Here is a 21,483-nt window from a genome sequence, read left to right as displayed (position 1 = left end):
TTAAATGTTTTATATTCCTTTAAAAAAACAATGTTGTTAAAAAAGATGAAGATCTGATTCTGATGAGGGCAGTGTAATGTGGCTGAAAGCTCCAGAAAAACTAGTAAAGGAGACTTTAAGTTCCCCTTTCTTTTATCAAAAATGTAAAAATGTAAAAAATAAATAAAAGTGTTTATTCGCTCTTTGAATGCATTCATAAAAGCTGCTGGGCTGATGAAGATAGTATGATGTGGTTGAAAGGCCCAGAAAAAGCTAGAAAGTGGGTCTTGAGCTGGGATTACAAAAAAGTACAAATACAACTGTGAGGAATAAACGCTGATGTTTTTATATCAAATAAATATATTAAATATTAAATTAAATATATATATATATAAAAAAAACTCTTAAACCAGAGAAGCTGTAGCTGTCAAATAAATAAAAAGTACAATACTTCCAAAATTAAATGGAGGATGAAGTGAAAATTTGTACTCAAGTAGGAGACATGCAGCTAGAAACAGGTGAAAAATAACATAAATGACTGTAAAATAAAAAAAAAAAAGAATAATAAGTGTTTAAAGGTCTTACCTGTTGTCGTCGTCCTCTTACAGCAGCAGCAGGTTTCACATTCACCCTCCCAGCATCCCTATGTTTTATCACTGGTGTCATATGTTCAGCTCACACACACACACACACACTCACAGCTTCATATTACAAATAAAGCACACAGCATGATGCACGCCTCCTTTGGGGGATTACCCCCTTTATCTACCGGGATTCCCAGACTTTTTGTTTCCCTTTTCAGGAATCACCGATGGGTGTGTGGAGGGTTTTTTGTGTGTGTGTGTTTTTTCCAGATATTTGTTTCATGGGAGGGACTCAAGTGAGATCAGCGGGATGCTATTCCAACACACAAGTCAGTAATTTGATGATGGAGGAGGAGGAGAGGTGTGCTGATAGAAATGAGTGATGCTGCCGAGCGCTCACATGGATCAACTCTGCCTCCTGCTGCTCACACTCAGGTGATGCAGCGATTAACGAGCCTTTTTTCTCATTATACCACGAAATTACTTGCATCCCTTCAAGCTGTGCTTATAAAATATAGCAGAATCCACTTTAAATGTGAATTTGAGGTACTTTATGCAGCTCTAAAGGTCTATTCCACTACATCTCAAAGGGAAATATAGCAATTTCTACTCCACAGTGTTGATTTTAAGGCTTACTTTTCAGATTCAAATTAATAATACAATATAAATACTCCTCTTGCAGCTCATAAGAGATAAAACAAAGTTATTTGATATTGTACAAAGTCAGGATGAGCAAAAACCAAGTGGGTGCTGTTTAAATCATCAAATAAATACAACCAACGGAGGCCGAACAGTGAAAATAAAGCCTACCAGTATCTTTGTTTCACCGTTATTTATGATTTAATGCGTTTATCTTTTCCATTTTCAGAGGCAACTTGAATTAAAAATGTAAATAACAGTAAAGTTCTCGGTTAATGAGGACAAACACACATCTAATTGGCCAGGAATAGGTTTTATATAAAATTTGAACAGTGGATACAGAGGCGATATTATGTGTATAAAAAAATACATACAATAAAAGGAAAATAAATGAATCTTAATCTTTTCTATTTTGGAGCAGATGTTCAAGTTAGCTGATGAAATGTAAAAGGCACTAAATGTACAACATTCCAGTTTTAAAGACGTTAACAGAGGCCAAAGTCATTCCGAGATGATCCAAAACAAAAAAACAAAAAAACAAAAATCACAGGGAATTTGTTGTCTTTGATATGCAAGACATAGTGCAGATTTTACAACATAACATACCAAACAATTCTCAAATAACACACGACTATTTACCATCGAAAAAACACTACGCACGCACTTTTAAGACTCGTCATGAGCGGAGTGAGTGAACTCTGCAACCTGCATTCGCTCAAAACTTTAAGACACCGACACACTGAGCTTGGTCAGATTGGAGATCTTCCATAATCTATACTTTACATCACAATTTCTACAACAGCACTAAACACTGCGACTAGTCACGAGTAGGAGCAAAGCGACCAGCAGTAAAAGGTATCATACAGGTTGTTTTCTTGTTCGATTTGGTGAATACACTGAAAAACATGCAAACTATTTTTTAAAAAAAACAACAAACAAACATAAGGCAACAGAAAAGACCTGAACATTAAAGAGAAAAACATAATCTGGAAGACTACAGAGCCTGCATTGTGTGGTGTCACAGCCAAAGTCCAGTCAAAATGCATTAAATTAAGATTTTCTTCAGCCACAGCGTAGTCTCAAAGCAAAATTATCACTCACATAATAATATTAATGTTAAATGAATGGAATTATGTAGTGTTCTGGGTGTTTAGCCTCCATGTAGAGAAATAAGTTAAAGATGAACATGAAATAAACAACTTACAGCTAACACTCGTGCATTCATGTCAGTTATTTATAATTAATTGCAAATATTCCCACATTCTGGATGAATTTCTGCTGATATTCGCTGCAAAGATTCATTCGTCTCCACAGGATGAGAGGATGAATCCCGACGACTGAATTCCTGCCAGGTTCGACTTTATTTAGTCTTTATTTAGTCTAAATACTGTAAACTCTACTCTATATATATGTACTATAGTACAGCTCCTCACTCTGAGTGTACATGTTGTTATATATTAGTAGTAGTAGTAGTGGTATTATTTGTATCATTACTTTATTCTTATTCTTTTGGAGCTGTGTGTAACAAAAAGCAATTTCCCCCTGGGGATTATTAAAGGAATTCTGATTCTGATTTGGAGACTACTGCTAACACGCTAAGCTAACATGCTACATGCTAACATGTTGTGCTAAGACACCCAGTGTTAGCATGTTAAAAAGCACTTTAACAGACAAAAATCTTCTTTCTGCTGACATCCAGAGGTTTAACTTAGTCACTCTTTCACATGTCGACATAACGACGATAGCGTGTGAGCTAAACGTGAGCTTTTCTCCGTTGTTAGCATGCTAACCGTAGGCACATTAAGACTGAATGCTAACATTAGCACATGTGGACAACGACGCTTTCTGATCCATTACCACTCGTCATGCATGTCGTGTGTGTTGTTTTTATCGTCCTGATTGACGTTATTGATCCGACAATTAACTATTCTAGCCACTGGTTGTGTTTTCAGGTGTGTAATTAGCTTTACAGACGTTATGGCTACAGACTTTTAGTCCTGTGACATTCACAATGAGACAGTCAACCATACTTTACGACAGAGAAAAAGTAGGATATGTGTAACTAATATTCTCCTGAGGAAAATGTATAACATTATAATGTGAGAGGAGTTGCTCGTAGACATGAACGTACAGTTTCACCTCATAATTGAGCCGTTTTTGTTCAAATCTCTTTCACATTCAACGACCTTAAAACTCAAGAGACGTCACATTGGTTTTGCGTTTTTGTGTTTTTGTGCACACTGTTGGCTGAAGAAGGTTTAACTGAAGACATTTTGAGTCGGCTAAACGCTTCCTGCAGGCGCTGCGTGCGTTGGAGTGTACGGTGACAAATAATTAAGACTTAAAAACAAAAAAAAAAGAGAGAGAACTCATGTAGCATGCCGCCATCTTTCTAAACCTCTACAGCAAGCTACTGTCCTTCTCTGGAAAGACATCCACAGCCACACAACGCTGGAATGAGTTACAGTAAACAGCACTATATCTTACATGAGCAAGAAATATATACAAATACTGGTCAATTTACTGCATTCGGAATCACAAGCTGAAGCTGAAGGCATTTAGACTGGCTGCAAGACAAATATCATTCTCATAGGTCATCGAAAACCAGAAACAAAAACAAACTTTTAACATAAATTTGGCTTTTTAAATGCTTCAAGACAAAAGAAAATGAGACTTGGAATGCATTTTAAAGCTTAAAAGCATCTGAAAAGAACTTATCTATTATATTTGGCCCACAAGTCTGGAAAAACAAAGAGCTTTAACACAAGAAAAAAGGATGGATATTTTCATTATAATGTTTTTTTGTGTTAGTAAATTGCATGCAGACAGTGTTTGTAGCATTTGAGAGCTCCCAGATTTCTCACCAGATATTTCACCTCAGTTATAACATTTTGTTTTATCGTGCATAATTCAAAAAATTACTCAAAGTTTATGTTGAACAAAAAAATAACCTGCCCAGGTAGTTACCACTAGCAGCAAACTTCTTCTATTCTTTCATATCACACGGGCAGAGAAACGCCTGTAAGTGTGAAGCAGAACACAAAACTCTACCTGGGCTGCATTATTTTAAAATAAAAACAAATATACTGAGCAACAGACGGGTTAAAAAACATGCTTTACTGAGGCGGTTTATCTAAAAAAAAAAAAAAGGTACCACAACAACATGCCAGAACTGAAGCATTCACAGTAACACAGCATCAGACGGCTTCTTCTGCTTTACGACTAGTTGAGGAGCACCAGGTGGAGTTTAGTTCGTAGGTGTCGTTACAACTGCATGCAAAGTTACTGAAGGCGATGTGAGATCTAACTCTACGTGTGTGCGCCCCCAAGAAAAAAAAAACAAAAAAAAAAAACAAGATTACTATGGACCCGCCCGACAGCGGGGATGAACTGTGGCTGTTGCACCAGCTGTGTAGAAACTACATGTGAAGTTTTGGAGTTAGGAGTTAAAATATAACTTAAAAGCTGCAGGTGCTAATGCTGGACAGACACCATGCAGATTAAGGGTGCTAGCATTGCATACACAGACTGTATAAAAGAAGTGGGTGGAGCCTATTCTCCTCTAAATGGGACCATAATTTACTAAACGAACGTCCTGCTGTGCTGAAGAAGACTATAAACGAGCGACTGAGACCATAAAGTGGAGTCGCCCCCTGCTGGTCGTTAGAGAGAACGCAGCTTTAAGGTTCTTCAGCTTCACCGTTCAGACCTCGAAGCTTCGTCCACTTCTTTTATACAGTCCATGATTGCATAGCACATTCTTCATTCTTGTCAACATCTGTGGGTGTCTACGTTACCCACAATGCAACTCACTCGACCACCAACTTTCCTTCCTCTCTTCTTTTCTGTTCGCAGCAGACTAGCGTGAAGAAAGCCGCCTTTCCCTTTTGTTTTTTAAAAAATATTTCTTAACCATTAAATCCACATTAGAGGACGCAGATGTTTTTGTCTGAATAAAAATGTAAAGGACAAAACCAGAAATCTGCTTTTCTGTGAGCACCGAAGTCATGAAGAGGTGATCGATAAATAACGTTAGCGAGGTCACATGACAGGGCAGCGTCAGTAGTGTTAAATTCTGCAACAACCTTTTGATTACTGCCAATTTATATATATTACTTATGATATTAGTAGCTGATTGCTGGTTCAGCTGGTGCAACAGCCTGTGGAAACCTTTTTTTGAGGCACAAAGCCACAACGATTAGAATAAAATATTCTCAGATGTGGAATGATATCTGTGAAGGCATTCGTATTTTTTCTTTTTTTAACTCTGATCCCTGTGTTTGCAAACAATCGAATCGATCAAGGCTGCTGTGATGGAGTGATTGATGGAGTGTTTTTCTGTGCCTAAAAGCACATGGAGACGTAACAGCATCGTGCTTTCAGAGGACAAACGATGGAGGAAAAGAAAAAGAAACTGCGCCGATTTTTGTCCCTGTTGAAATATTCCCACCCTTCCCAAGAGCAGCTGATGGAGAGGTCTGATACTTTACTGTGTTTTATCGATTTGTTTTGGTCCCCCAGTTCCTCTTCAGTTTTTACGAATGTCAGCGTAGACCACTGGCTCCATCTTATGGAATGAGTTTTTGCTGCCTGAGTGATCCAACTGGGCGTATATCACCGGGCCCTGGAGCAATGAGGAGAAAAGGCAAGAGAGGCAGTCAGAGGAGGAGCAAACAAATCCAGATTCATCACAGCGGGAAGAACAGAAACTTGATATATGCAGAAGTTTTGTTTTTCCACAATTAAATCAGGTTTTAACTCATGCAGCTGGATAAACATTTATTAAAATTGTCCATTAAGAGCCCAAATTTAATTTGGTGTTTTTCCAATAGAAGTTCTGAATGGCAGATTCGTTTAACTTTACTTTCCGACACAGTTTGGCTCCGACTGGCTCGTTAACATTTCATGCACACAGGGGAGCTGAATCTATTAGTCGATTAATTGATTAGTCAAGCCGCAGGAAATTGAAGTGACAACTATTTAGACTATTAAATAAATAAAAAGCAAAACTTTATCTCATTTATTTTCATGCATCTGAAGTTTCATTTTCACTGACAGAGACACCAGCACTTAATAATTTCTGACTAATGTCATCAATACTTTTAATAACGCTAATAAAAATAAGAACCAGATAGAATAAAACTGAGTACAGCTTTATTATCCACAAAGGTGGTGGAAATACCTCGACTGTGTCGGGCCACCAGCAGAAACTCCTTAAAGATACTTGTAGCATCTTTATGCTAAGCTAAGCTAAGCGGCTGCTGCCTATAGCTTCATAATGAGTCTACAGACATGAGATTGGCACAAATCTCCTCACTGCAAAAATGTTGAACTATTCCTTTAAGTTTAAAGCACCCTTTCTGACAGTCACACACACAGTTAATGATGATTGTGACTATTTTTAAATGTTTGTTTCCACAGATGGAAAGAAGATGGACTCTATTTATTAATTGTGACACCACTCTGTTTTATTTCCAGCGTGTCATATCTGTTTTACTATTATTGGATTTCTTATACTCTTATTTTGTATTATGACCAAATACATATACTGAAATTTTTCTTTGTAGCTCTTTGAAATGTTTTGTTTCATTTATAATTACTATTAATATCATTTAAATTATTATCTTTAGGGGTCGCACAGATTTTAACGTCACATCTAACTTTTTTACAATAAATGCAATTGTTTTTTTTATTTTACCTGCTGTTCACATGAACTCTAACTGTATGCTTTGGGATTATAATCTGTTGTGAGACACCGGGAGACGACGGGATGGTTTCATCTGAAATATTAAGAGTGACTGTGCAGATGAAAAACCAGATTATGTTGAAAATAAAGCTTTTTTTTTCTCCAACTAATTGATTCAAACTCAAGCACACTGAACATTGAAAACATTAAGCATTCCTTAATCCTTCTAGACTACGAACAAACTCTTCATCTTGTTTAATCTGCACAGAAACTGCTGTGTTAAAAAGACCTTTCTCTGTTTTACGGAGGGTTATATATCAGACTAATCAAATGAGATACTATAAATTAATTAGTGAAGGTTTTTATGATGATCTAAACCAAATGCTTTATATTATTATTATTATTATTATTCAGTGTGGTTTGGATAAACAACATAGATGCACATTCTCCCAGTGAGGCGCAGGCAGCCAGTGGACCTTTCCGTCCCCCAGCTCCTACCTGTAGCGGACCAGAGGGATTGGTGCACCTGGAGCCCTCCTGGCTGGACTCCACCTTCTTTCGTGGCCGCGGAGCCTGAGAGCTCACGCTTTCCAAGGACGTGCATCTATTTTAGGGTTACGATTTGCCATGGTGTCGGCCAATCATTGGTGCACACAGTCAAATGGAGACAAATAATGGGACACAAGACAAAGAAAATAATAGAACAATGAGAGATGACACACTGGATGCTAACAAAGTGCTCGGCAGTAGCGACAGGCGCTAGGAGGAGACCAAAGGTGCACCGATGGGATTTAAAATGACGCCAGACTGGTGCTGATGCAGCTTCCAGGTACTTTTTTAAATAAATTCCTTCATGATCCACAATTTTGGCTCAATGTACAATACAAGTTTCTGGGGAAAAGGTTCAAATGCTTTGTACAAGTTATGTAGTTTTACAGGTTAAATAGTTTTGACTTAAAGGAAAAACTGTTTATGATGATTTGTGTTCTTCTATTTTCACAGGATTTTAAGTTAATTCTCTCGTTCTTTGTCACATATGATATTAAATCTGAATATCTGTGGACATTTTAACAGTGGGTCAGTCAAAACAAGCTGTTTTAAAGGCTTGAAAAGGCTTTTTTTTATTTTAAACAATCTTCAAACAATAGTTAGCTGCAGCCCCAGCGCTCAGTGCAGAGTGCTGAACAAACAGGAGCAATCTGCCGTGATAAGTTTGGTAGACGGAGCTGATGTCTTGTTGTCTAGAGAAATAAATCTGTGCAGTTTTCTTGTTAACTTTCCATTTAATTAATTTATTTACAATTAAATAATGTGTTTATTAGAGCTGAAACTTATTTTTCAAATATTAAAAACCCCAAATACTCACAACTCTTCCACTGTGATGATCTTTCTCTGTTTTATATTGTGTATAATTTTGGGTTTTAGACAGTTGGTCTGAAGACTTCACTTTGTGTTATAATGTTATTTATTCTCTGCAGGTTAATCAATAATAAAATAGAACCGTTACCGTTCATTAATTTGTACTCAATACTTGCATCAATCCCTCTTTTCAGCTATTCAGTCCATGGACGGGTGTAAAACATAAAAATCACATCAGTGCACCTGTAGTGAAGACACTGTATAACAGTAAGAGAGGCAGTTTATCTGAGCTTAAAGGAACATTTCACCACTTTTTTTATGTGGCTGTCTAATCAGTGTTGTTGCTAATAGACAACTGAAGCCATAAATACCTCAGAGCGTGCTAAACCGAAAGAGAAAACCTCCGTTCTCCTGCTCGTGGAGCCGTGCTGGCAGCGCCTACATGTACCAGGATGCACTAGGAGACTAACAGCAGCAATCGGTGGTCAGTTTGATCGGTGGTCGCTGTCCGGTTTCGGCAGCTCAGCTGACTGGATGGTTCCCTGCCAGTCAGATCCTCCGGCACCCGCAGCCTCCGCCCTCTGTACGCTGCATTTATTTCTTCACCCGTAAAATCTACCCTCGTCCATAACATCCTCTGCACTCGTACACTCATGCTATGGAAACTCAGCTAGGGAGTTCTTCGAATGTCAAACTGATGTTGCAGCACTCAGCTTTCAAAGTCAGTGCAGCACACACTGAGGTATTTGTTTAGCAGCAACACTTATTGAACATCCACATAAAACGTGTCTAAATTCCCCTTTAATAACGAGCTTTTTGTCCTATAATTGCCAACATGACACTTTAAAACATTTGTGTGGATCAGACATGTTTCATTAAAAAAAAGAAAGAAAAGAAGCTGGTGTTGAAGGAGGAAGACAAAACGAAGAAGAATGGAGTTAGTTTTGAGTTTTAGGAGACAAAAGGTGATGAACAATGATCAGACGACATGCTGAGAAGCTGACGACGATGATGTTAATAGAAAATGTGGAGTTAGTTGCGTTAACACACAGTAATGGAGGGACGTGACTGGCACCAGTGCAAAGAGCAACCCCAAAGAGCCTCAGACCATCCAGCAGCCCAGCGGGAGCTCTTTTCTCCGACTTCACAGCAAATCTCGATGCTAAATTTAACATCTCTCACATTCACGGGTCAGTACTTGGTTATCTCACTGAGACGAAGAGGAGGAGGAGGAGGAGGAGGACACGGGAAGACATGGTCAAACTACCCCAAGCACATAAACCAAACTAGATTTTCACCATGTCGTTAACAAACACACTGACAGTTAGTAACAACATCAGATCAGCCCACAACGTACAGATTCATCTCCACAGACAGAGTGGACCCTGCTCCCATGCAGAAAGAGTTAGCGGAGGGTTACAGTCTGAGGATTAAATCACCGAAAGGGTCAAATCACAAGAGGAATAAAATCAAATGAATCCTTAAAACTTACCTGATACCTCAACGACATAAAACATCTTTTCAGCTGAATGTGAATAAAACTTTTATTCACTCAAAAGGAGCCGATCGCCTCTAAGAAAGCTTGTTTGTGATTGGCCGAGAGGTGCATAAGATATAAATAAATAAATAAATGAATAAAAAGTTACTTGTTGGAGAGATGTAGATGTTCTACGGTCTGTTATCTCTGTAAACCTGAATATTTCTGTGTGCTATGGCTGTCGTTCTGGCAGCAGAAGCAAGAAAATCCTTTTTAAAATCTTTTTTAAGTCAGTATTTTGTGTCATATTTTGTATTTATGTACTATTATTATCCCTTACATATACTGTATGACAGAGAATTCACCCCTTGATTAGCTGGAAAACCACTTGCTGTTTTCTGAGTTGCAGGTTTAAAAAAAAAACTTCTCTAGAAAAGAATAACGTCTGAAGACTTGACTATAAAACTGCCATTAAAATAAATATAAATATCCTGGTAACACTTTAATGCTTCTGCCCTATTGAGCTTTTATAAACAATAAATATATGCTTTCAATATACGATACTACAGTTGTGTGCCGGCAAGTGTTAACTAATGCACATATTTGCATATTTTGTATTTTATTTTCATTCACTATCTGTTTTCACAGCAGCCTCCCGACAGGAGGAGGACAAATACATTACTAAATTAATAAGCACATTATATTATGTACGATATAACCCATGTGGTAACTGAACAGGCCTTGTGTAGTGTAGAGGTACGACTACCTGTGACACGCGTGGAGACTCACCCTTCATAATCGTGGCGGTTGTGGAGCACCCTCATGACGAGGCAGGCGGCTACGGCGATGAGGACGAGCAGGAATAAAGCGCCGCACACGGCTCCGACTATGACGGCCGTGTTGCTCTGAGGGAGAGACTCTGGACACCACACACACACACACACACACACACACACACACACACACAGAGGGTTGAATTTACTACACAAAGTTGGTGTTTTTGTCTTCCTACCCCTCAGCCACTCGTCTGACTCATCTTTGTGTCCATTTAACAAAGTATAAAGCTGCCAGGACCCCAAAATACAGTTCAGTTCACTACTTCTACACACAAACTGTCTACTTTAAGTGTTTTTAAAAACTGATCTAATTATCCCTCCCTCCGTGATCCTCGATATGATGACCTCTACTTTAGTACATTCATGCCCTTTTAACGTCTGTAACCACGGTTTTAAATGCAAACACTCTTATAAAAAGGAGATTTTTAACCTCAAGGCATTTTTTTTTTAAATACAGAGAAATGAAACTATAATATGTATATTAAATGTACAGTAAACTCACCCTGTTTGTAACTATCATTTTGATATAAAGGGTAATAATCATACTTACTATGTGTCTATTTATTTACATTATTATTATTATTATTAGTATTATTATTTTCTTTCTATGGTCTTACTATTTATCTAGTGACTTTATCCGTCTTTGTCCCCCTTTTGTTCGCCGCTGAAAACGAGTGAAAACACAACTTTCAAAGCACGTTTGTGCCGAGATCCCACATCTGCACTTACAATTGGCTTTCACTGCTCAGAGTATAAATAAAGTTGCACTGCTACAAATAAAACATGGCCTTAATGTTTTGGCAGAACTCCTCCTCCAGCTACAAACTCTCAGCACAGCTGACACCATCCAGCAGACAAAAAGTCAGTTTGTTTAGGAGAAATACCACGTCGAGTCTTTGTGGGGCCTAAAATAAACACACAAACGTCCTCTGTGCTGCTTCCTGGAAACAAACACCGGCTACAGAACGAGCCCCCACCTGGAGGGCGGAGTAACCGCCGGCGAGCCAGAAGATAACAAGCCATCACACGCACATGTGGGCTTCATGCCGCTGACAACAAATAACAAGAATGCACCTGCTTTTAGATTGTGGGCGTATCGACTTCAGAGTGTGAAGGGAGCCTGGAGCTGGGAACTCTCAATTCTGATTGGCTGGGAGGTGTAGAGTCACTTTTAACACCTGGACAGTATAAGAGAGCATCATCTAGGCCTCCCTAAAGATCATGGAGTTCATTTGTGGACCCTAACTGAGGCAGATTTAATTTAAAATGCGCTTGATATTTGTGCTAATCTGTGTGAAACTCAACTCAAAACCATTTTTAATTTAAAGTAAGTACATTCTCACCGTCAGCACACAAAGATCCTCTCTAACTAAAGATGGTGCATTACAGACTGTGCCCTGAAAAAGGCTCCACTTCCTGTCACCTGAGTGGGCGTGGTCGGCTCGTCGTGAACGCCGTGTGGATGGAGGGAAGCAGACGGAATAACTACTAAACAACATATACTGAGCAACAGCTGTTTGTATTTTATCATTCTGCAGACTTCTGCTCAGTGCAGGTCGACAGCCACGACCGTTAGCTTCCATGCTAACTAGCTTTGGACTCCAGCAGCTGATAAAATCGGCAGCTTCAGAGTCACTGAGGACGTTAGTTTGTCTTTGACTGCTGTTCAAACACACAATACTTCCATTTATTGTCTGTGACTGTTGCTGCACTTCAGCAGCCTCCCGCCGCAGACGCTTCACAAACCAAATCTGTGTCTCAAACAGGAGTTCATTTCCTCCATCTCTAAAGTTCACAGTGTTCAGAAGACACCTGTCCTCTGAAAACTGGCTCTGATATTTACTTTGGTGACTTTGGGGCCAAGGAGTCGGCCAGAATCTGTGATCACGTTCACCAAACAGACTCAGGACCCACCGGTGGGCCACTAAAGGGGCGGGGCAAAGGCCAGACCACATGACACAGATACAGGAAATGACTGCGGTGGAGCGGCTCTGCTGCAATGTGCAAACCACTACTTCCTGCTGCTCTGCTTTCACATTAAACCCTTTCTAAAAGGCAGATCAGGTGGTTCTTTTGATTGCAAAGCAGCTACAGGATAGGTTAGCACTGATCTTAGTTAGCACTACCGTAGATCCTGAACGTTAACCTTCTTTTTAGGCATTATGTTTATCTTGGATCTGGTTTTTGATATTTTATATTCACCATTTTTAGACACGGCACAGTTCTGTCTCCTCTTTTCTTGTGGGTTCTTGTGGTTCTTGCCGGCAGGAAGAGTACAAGCAGAAACAGCTCCAAAGATGTGTGATTATATGAAGAGTTGCCCGCCGTTAAGCCAGAATATAAAAAAAACCCTCCTGGTGTTGTTGCAAACTAGTATTTTGTTTAACATGGTTTTTTTTGAGGAGGTGAAAGGCTTTAATTTTACTAAACTGAGATTTACAGAAGGTTTAACGATAATCCTTTCTGGCTTTAAAACTAGATTTAAAGCTTAGCGCTGCAGAATTTAAGATAAACCACGACATTACTTCATTTGGGTGGTAGGGACGCCACTGTGAGGGCATTTTAACTTCAAAATATCTTCATCTCTGATGCTCAATGTCTGCCCGGAAGCATTCACCTTTGAGAACGACCCTGAGCTCCGTTCGAGCCGGTGTTCCCGTGACGTCGGGGGGGTTCTTCACGTCGCAGAAGAAGGTCCCGTTGTCGCTGAACTGAGCCGGACTCAGCTGTATCGAGACGTCCCTCTTCTTTATGTCTCCAATAAACTGCACTCTGTCTTTGAACTCGTCTTGTCCCGGGAACGCTTTCCCATTAGAAAAGTAGGAGATCTACAAAGGGAAGAGAAGACGGGTTAAACCGGGAAAACTGGAAATCCAAACTAACCGAAGAGACATGGAAAAATATGGTGTCATTGTTCCCTGCAGTTATTTTGTTGCTTTTTGTTTTCAATTTCAATTTAGTTTTTTCAGTTTAAAAAGCAGTTTTGCTGGTTTGGTTTGTATTTTTAGAATAAACTTTGTTTTAGTTTAGTTTGAATCTCTTTTATTGGTTTTTTTGGGGGGGGTGATTTGTCCTGCTAAGATTCAAAAAGGTCAGAAAACGTTTTGTGTAATAAGAACATGAAAATAAGGACATTTTCTAAATCATTTTGTATATTTTTATTTTGTAAACACACAATACTGTTACAGGTAGTTACATTCTATTGTCAGACAGCTGAACGGGAACCAAAATAAAGATTTAATCGCCTGTCAGAAATATTTATAGTGATCCTAAAGATGCTGCATTGCGGAGATAAATAAAAAGTTCAGCTCTCCTCGCACACGCCGAAACGCCAAGCTGATGTTTTAGATGCCGTAGAAGAAGACAGGTGCAATCTGAGTCTGAACTGAGAGCTCGAGTGGAAGGAAAACAAAAACTGGCTAATGTGGACGCGCTCCAAGCGTATATCTGTTCTGACATGAACAGCCTGGGCCCCGCCCTGCCCAACTGATCAGTAAACAAAGAGGAGCAGGTATTGTGGACGGGACGTGACTCTGTCGACTCAACACAGTATCGGTTTCTCCCTCAGATAAACTGTTAACGTTCACAACACGGTGAAGCAATCCTTAAATGCGACTTGTGGAGTTCGGTGAAACATGAATCTTCCTGAGCACCTACTGTAACACCCCCACATTAGTTTACACTGAGAGAATAACAGTCATATACACAGTTAATTATCTATCTTGCTGTATAAACACTGGATCTCTTGCCTGAAACCCGGCGTTTACAAGGAGCTTTGGTGCCGTCGGCGTGCTACGAGAATAAGAAATAAACAGGAACACTAAAAACAAACTGTGGTATGAAATCATAACGCTGAAGACACAGACACAAGATAAACAGATGAACATGTGGAGACACAAGCTGGAAGCATTAAAAACAACACACAAATAAAACCGTCTTGTTTAAAACACAGTATAAATAAATCCTCAGCACCGAGACACCATTAGTGTTTATTGAACTCTTGTTATCACAATGAGCGTGAAGCCTTTCTTCATGTGTCGGAGCAGATAATACAATCGCAGGGAAAACATCCTGGAGCTGTGGGAAAGCTCCCCACTGCTCACACACAGGGACTCACCACATATGGAGCTTTGGAGAACTGATTGTCGGGCTGACTCGACTGGAAGCTCCAGGTCACCGAGGTGGAGTTGCTGACCATTTCGCTCGACTTAAAGGTGCAGCGGAGGATCCCCGTGGTGCCGTTCTGCATCATCACCTCAGGGTCGGCGTGTATGTCGATGGCCGATGTAGGCTTTGTGACTGTTAACAAATAAGGGAATAAAGAAAGTTTCCTGGTATTAGTGAAAATGTTGGAAGCAGAATGCAAAGTTTATTGAACATTTTAGGGGAGGGAGGTGAAACCATCGCACGTTTACACAGCCAGCAGTAAATGTAGCCTACATTAGCAAACGGCCCTCAAAGAAATCCAATACTTAACCCATTTACTGTCGATTCCTTTGGACCTTTTGTATTTGTTTACATTTCACTGAAACACTCGACTTGTGTATTGATTATTATATTTATATCTATAGATATTTTCATAACAGATATTTTTTTAGATGCATGTCCCGTAACAAGGAGTCAAATTCCTTCTCTATGAACAATAAAGCTGATTCTGACATTTGGAACCAGTGAATCTTTGGTACTGTTGGTGTGGTTGAATAATCAATGAGGAGGTGGGTCGGCAGGAACAGCAGTGGTTTAATGGTGCGAGGAGCAAAGGTACAATCTGTCTGCACGACTTAATAATTCATACTTTTAAATTATTAACCTGCACCATTCATTCACTCAGCTGTTCCCCTCAAATGACTTAATTAATTCCCTCTAATAAAGGGCCTGAAGTTATTGCAGCAGTAAGAACTGATGTTACAGTGTGCTGTGGCTTGTTTTAACTATGGAGGTGGAGGGAAATCACAGAAATGTTCCCCTGAAAAACCATCACCGCATGTTTATCGCTTTCGTTCCATTTGTCATCGTCGTCCCTTCTTAACTTTCTCCGGGTTTTGTTGCTACGTTGGACGCTGTTTCATTATCTGTTCCTGCTCAGCTGTGTGCTGAGTGCACAGTAAACAGTGGAGCTCTAAATGGGCTGATAAGATTTAATACAGTTTCAGTTTCACTTCAGGCCGAGAAATGTGGACGTTGTTCTTTGAAGTTTGGATCAAAACAACAATGATTTATCTCAAATATCCTTTAAACTCTCTCTGTTCATTTAAATGATTTATTCAAGGATGCGAGCACAAAAAAAAAGGACTAATTATTCAAAGGATTGTTATTGTCAATTTTCCTGTATGTACGAGGACAAACAGAAGAATCGAACTACCGCTTCTCTCTCACCTTAACAAATATATAAATAAAACAAAGAAAGAAGATATAAGGAATAAAGGAATAAATAAGAATCAACCTGTATACAACAGTGGCAGTAGTGCAGTGTCGTGACAGCTTATTAGATAAGTCTAATAATAATATTATTATATTATATTAAACAACAATATCACAGCCACTACCTGAACTTTACCACCACTCGTTTGTCTTTTACATGTGCAATACACACATGTATATACTTCATATTTTCATATTTGTATTTATTTTTATGTGTGTTTTTGCAGTACTTCTGTTACTGACACTTTGTTTCTGCACCTTTTCTGTCTCCTCTGTTGCTGTAACAAGTGAATTCCCCCCCATGTGGTTATCCCACACAGGGAGGAATTCACTTGTTGTTGTCATAAAGTTTCCTTTATCTTATTCTTGTACTATATTGTTCTGGTGTTGATGCTACTTACAAGTGACAGGACACGAAATAACAAGCAGAATATCCCTTTCTTTCACAGGTGTGGGTTTATAAATGCAAAGTACTAACTGCAGAGCTTACTGACTGACCAGGAATAGGAAATGTTTGACAATACGCTCACCTTCATGTCTTTATATAGACACCTCTGAAAAATAAAGTCAGGCAGCCATGGCAAAGACAGACGCCTGACTTCTCACATCTGCTCCCACACGAGGAGGATCTGATAGACTTGATGTAAATAAAACAGGAACATAAATAGTTCCTATCGTCTGCACTTAGAGCAGCAATCACATCAAATCCTGTCTGAAAGACTCAGAGTCCAGGGAACGCCGTGCATTAAAAACTAAATAATCTGTTATGGACAGTAGCCAGTCAGTAATCGGTTGAAGATAATTTCACAATATGAAACAGAAGGAAGAGTTTGTGATTCGTTTCCTCCTGTCAGATGCTGTTAGTCTGAGATTCAAAGCAGAGCACCGCAATCAGTCCACTTCTCCAAACTTCAGGAAGTTGCAGTGCATTATTTCAAATGATGGGTTTATTCAATATTTCAGCAAATGTTCCAGGAAGGTGTGCTTATGAAAAGTCTGTGCTGGTGCCTTTAAACTTAATTAACTCTAAACTAGTCCACTTTTCCCATGTGCTGCAACTAATTATTCTCACCCCAGTTACCAGATTAGACAGTTTAGGGCTCATTCTACAGTATCTGAGTGAGTCTCTGGAGTAAATCACATGTATATTATATAGAGAGCCTTTAGCAGCAACATGTAGTTAAAAGACAAAGCCACAATAATGCCAACTTATCAAAGTAAATCTTAAGCTAAACTCTGAGAAAAATCGCCTACTGTTGTGTTGCCACTTGTATCATAACGTGTTCTTTGATATGTTGATGGTAAACTTCACTATCTGGGTCAGGAAAAGGAAATGAGATGTTATCTTGGCAGGCTAAGCTAGTCAAGGTAGGGAGTCACACAGTTATAGTGCCGGCACTGTTTTAAAGCCACTGTGTGATAATGAAGTACAGTAATTGGTAGATAATGCTGATGATATAAAGATATACTGCTGATATATTGTAAATTACTGTAAATGGTGTGAGCTGGTTTGCTTAGTACATGACTATTCCCCCCGTATGACACGTAGTTACCGTAAAGACTCACCCCTAACGACACCTATATTATAAAACCTGGCATTTTAAGTTAGCTTTGTCTATCGCCGAAATTACCTACATACTTGATCCCAATTTAAGATATATTCTACATTACTAGAGGTCACTCTTCAAATCGGCATACACAAGACAAACCCAGTGATCCTTATTTCTGCTAAATATTAACATGAGCCAGCTGGTTAGCCTCTCTGTTTTTAACGCCGCTTCCACCATCGCCTTCCGCAGTACGGCACTAAACATGGGCGGTAGCCATCACTCTAAACCAAACCTTATTCAAATTTTAGTGAATTTAACTAAACATTAATACATTATCTGTAACGTTGTGCCGATGTGTTCAGAGGGAGGGTCTAGCTAACCTAACCTAGAAAAACTGTTTTCGGTGTTCTTAAATCTTGTCTCTGGCTATGAGGGTGAACAATAGTACATTAATTAGCATGATTGTGAACAGAGGTTAGGGGTGTAGTTAGGTGTCTCCCGTACATGAGATGCGATACAACATCGCTAGCTAGCTAACCTGATATCCCACCTTGAATAATGACCACAAAATCAACCGCTTCCAAATTGAAATGTAACCCAAACTGGGCTTCAGCACTCACCTAATGCGATACACAATATAAATCCAGTCAATAAAACCCGCTTGCAGACGGTATTTGACCATTTTGGCTCCATTATGTTGTTGTAAACAGGACGTCCCTCTGCTTTTTTTTCCACCTTCTACCGTACGAGTCGTTTCTTCTTCATGGGACGTTTTAGCAGCAGGTTCCCAGTGCTGCTGACGCTACTGCTGCCCCCCACAGGCCAACACATGCACTGCAGCAGCATCATTTTAACTAGTGGTGGAAGAAAAACTCACATAATTAATATTAATAATCAATAATTCATACTTTTACGTATGTAAGTGTAGTGATAACACACTTTAAAAGTACTATTACAAGTAGCAGCTCTGCCTTTAAAATGTCACCTAAGTAAAAGTATGTAAAGTATTATAAGTAAAAATAAATAATAAAGAAAAATGCCTCCTGTGGATGTTATGCTATAATATATTCTGTCATTAGATTATTAATCCTCATGCATTCATGTAAAAGCAGGATTTTCACTGTTGGTTGAGGTGGAGCTCATTGCAACTAATAATTATTGTCTCCATTAATCGATTGATTGTTCAGTTTGTAACAAATTCACAAAATAGTGAGAGACGTCGTCACAAAAACCCAGAACTCAAAGCCACCATGAAGGAAAATGTCTGAACAGCTGTTGGATGGATTTCCACGACATTTGGGACATTGAAAAGTCAATTCTAATATTTTTGGTGATCTTTCGGTGTTGCAAGATGCCAAAGTTTTTAAATCGTTCAAGGTTCTCAGTGTGGATGTGCTTCAAGGTCTGTGTCGTGGTTCACAGGCTAATAAAAATGTGAACTTGTGCAGCAAATTTTAGGCACATTTGGAACAATTTAACTACTGAGGCCTCAAAGTTGTACATCAGTGTCATAATGACCTGTAGAAAACACTTCAAATGTCAAATTAACATCATCACTGTTAGATTTTAAATACATACGACCTCTTAAACTGGGAAAATATGATAAAATTTGTAATTATTTTATCTGTTTAACGCCCAAATGTTCCAAAAGAGCACATGTGTGACCAGAGTTTGAACGAATGATTTATTTTAATCATCTTAACAAATCTTTCAAATGTTGGGAGGGGATACAGTGTGCCTGCACGTCCAACATCAGTAGTAGTTTAAAAGTTGTCACATATATTACACTGTTGACGGTGTGGTGTTACACGAACATGGAGGAGATTTAAAATAAAATTTAAAAAAGAAAAACCACGTTTTGATTAAAACTCAACACACAACACCTCAGTGGGCAGAACTTTATAGTAAATATTGTTTAAATTTCATCATATTCGTCATTCAGCGTGCTGCTCATGCCTCTCTTTCAGCTAATGACTAAAACTACAATTCCTGTCAACATTTCACCGTTTGTTTTTTCTTCCAAGTTTGAAATAGTACAAGTGGATTCGCAGGAAAACCGACGAAGGATTCGACCGATACGGGTCAGTGCTGACATTTCTGGAGCGCTAACAGCCAAAATTCAGGTCCCATATTATGCAAAATGCACGTTTTAATGTCTTGTAAACGTAAACGTATGAACCTGGAGGCCGAACTGTCGAACTGTTTGTCAGTAAGTGTGCGTGAAAAACACGCCGTTTAGATTTTGCTCCCTTTGTGATGTCATAAGGGGATCTGTTGATCATGTGACCTCCTCTGGCCCTGAAAATGTTGCTGTTAAATTAATTTTAACATTAAACCAAGTAAAGTTGTTCTAGTCGGACCTCCAAATGTAAGTATGAACTTGAAAATGAACAAAATATGGGACCATTTCTTTCTCGTTTATTCTTGTTGTGAAACAGCGTTTACATTCCTGCTGCCACCCGCACGTAATCAGATATTTAAGGTGGTTTATTATGATGATTTATTGTTGATAACAATTCAAATAAAGCGCAGAAACTCCGTCAAACTGGCTCTGGAGTTTTTACGTTACATTTTTTGCGCCCGTGAATGTCAGCAGACAAGGATATCGGTCCAACCCCTGCTACAGATCTCATGTAAGACACGTACAATAACGATGCTTTGATTCATCACAGTTAAATGGAATGATAGAAGCTGCCTTTGAAAGCTCAAACTGTGCACTCGAGCCGGTATTAATCTGCAGGCAGAAGTGCCAAAACTAAATCTAATAATAAAAAGTGATGTTGCTCTTTGTTGACGCAGGTAGTGAAAAGTCAGTTTAGATGCTACGTCAGCATTAAAACTGTGGAGAAAAGGGCGAATCTGTCAGTAAAAATGGGGCACGGAAACGACAAAAAGCACATTTTCCACAAGTCGTACTCCCCAAAAACAAATCACTACATAATCTTTAGAATTTACAAACAAATTTAGGTTTTTATTTGTCGTGTCGTGTGACTTTCTATTCATCCTAAAAGCTAAACAGTGCGCAGTGTGAGCTTTCAGATCATTTTCACATCTACTCCCATCATTTTTGGGGGATTTAACGGAAGTTCTTCGAATAATCCAGCAGTGTTAGATGAAAAATCTACTTTTAAACAACATTAAATTAGTGAATGTCCGTGACGAGTCCTCAGATTAATGCCACACGGGCCACGAGTAAGAATCTGTTACTGTGACAGACGAGACGCTGAATTAAAACACACCAAGCCAAATAACGCAGTAAGGCCTTCAGAGAAAAATAAACGTCCAGATTTCTACTTTAAGCTCAGCGCTTCTCAGTTATCAGCCCACAATCATACAGTTTTCTGTCAGTGCAACTCAGGCCGACTCACCCACACATCCACATCATCTCATAACACATAGCATGACTCTGTCATAAATATCAACTCAAGGTATCTACAGTATTGACATATGCAACATAAGGAAATGTTATACATGCAAGTCAAAGAAAACAAAAAACAGTGATCAACACGTACTTAAACCAGAAAATGCTGCTGTATGTGTTTATGTATTGTTTACTGTTTTAAACTCAATGCACAAAACAAAAACCCTCCATCGGGCCTCATATTTCCCATTTTTGCAGCTTCATGTGTGCAACCACTGAGTCACGATCCTCACGGGAGACAAAAGGATGATTAACTGGAGTTCTTGTAAAGGTTGTGGTTGTTGCTCGTTCTCGAGTAGTTTTCCGTCCATATCATTTGTCTTTTAATACTTAAAATCATATTCGTCTGTGCTTATTTTGACAGCAGCTGATAATCTAACACCTGCTGAACTGTCTGATAACTTGTGTTTCTTGGACATGAAGCGACGTTCCGCATTTCCTCAAATAAAAAAAAGCCTCTCATAAACTCCTGGTGCCTGTTATAATGTACATTTCCATCACTTTCATTTAAAAAAATCAACATATTTTCAC

The 21,483-nt window shown here is 39.0% G+C and overlaps 1 protein-coding gene across 2 annotated transcripts in view; it reads right to left on the bottom strand.

Moving 5' to 3' along the window:
- Window positions 1-5,553: 5,553 nt before the first annotated feature.
- Window positions 5,554-21,483, bottom strand: part of mpzl1l (myelin protein zero-like 1 like) — a 158,945-nt gene continuing 143,015 nt past the window's right edge. The window contains exons 1-6 of one of the 2 annotated variants that reach the window (XM_070843334.1): window positions 18,152-18,255; window positions 14,678-14,859; window positions 13,178-13,388; window positions 10,514-10,643; window positions 7,387-7,492; window positions 5,554-5,826 (exon numbers count right to left, since the gene is read on the bottom strand). In XM_070843334.1, the coding sequence (XP_070699435.1) occupies window positions 5,731-5,826; window positions 7,387-7,492; window positions 10,514-10,643; window positions 13,178-13,388; window positions 14,678-14,859; window positions 18,152-18,224 (798 nt within the window). In that variant the 5' untranslated portion in view covers window positions 18,225-18,255 and the 3' untranslated portion in view covers window positions 5,554-5,730. Of the gene's footprint in view, window positions 5,827-7,386; window positions 7,493-10,513; window positions 10,644-13,177; window positions 13,389-14,677; window positions 14,860-18,151; window positions 18,256-21,483 lie in introns of those variants that run through there. The other variant, XM_070843335.1, reaches the window with a different exon arrangement.

The sequence above is a fragment of the Pempheris klunzingeri genome, chromosome 14 (assembly GCF_042242105.1).
Source record: "Pempheris klunzingeri isolate RE-2024b chromosome 14, fPemKlu1.hap1, whole genome shotgun sequence".
In the NCBI taxonomy this organism is placed as follows: Eukaryota; Metazoa; Chordata; class Actinopteri; order Acropomatiformes; family Pempheridae; genus Pempheris; species Pempheris klunzingeri.
The sequence above is the reverse complement of the archived record's forward strand: the minus strand, read 5'-3'. Positions and strand labels throughout refer to the sequence as shown.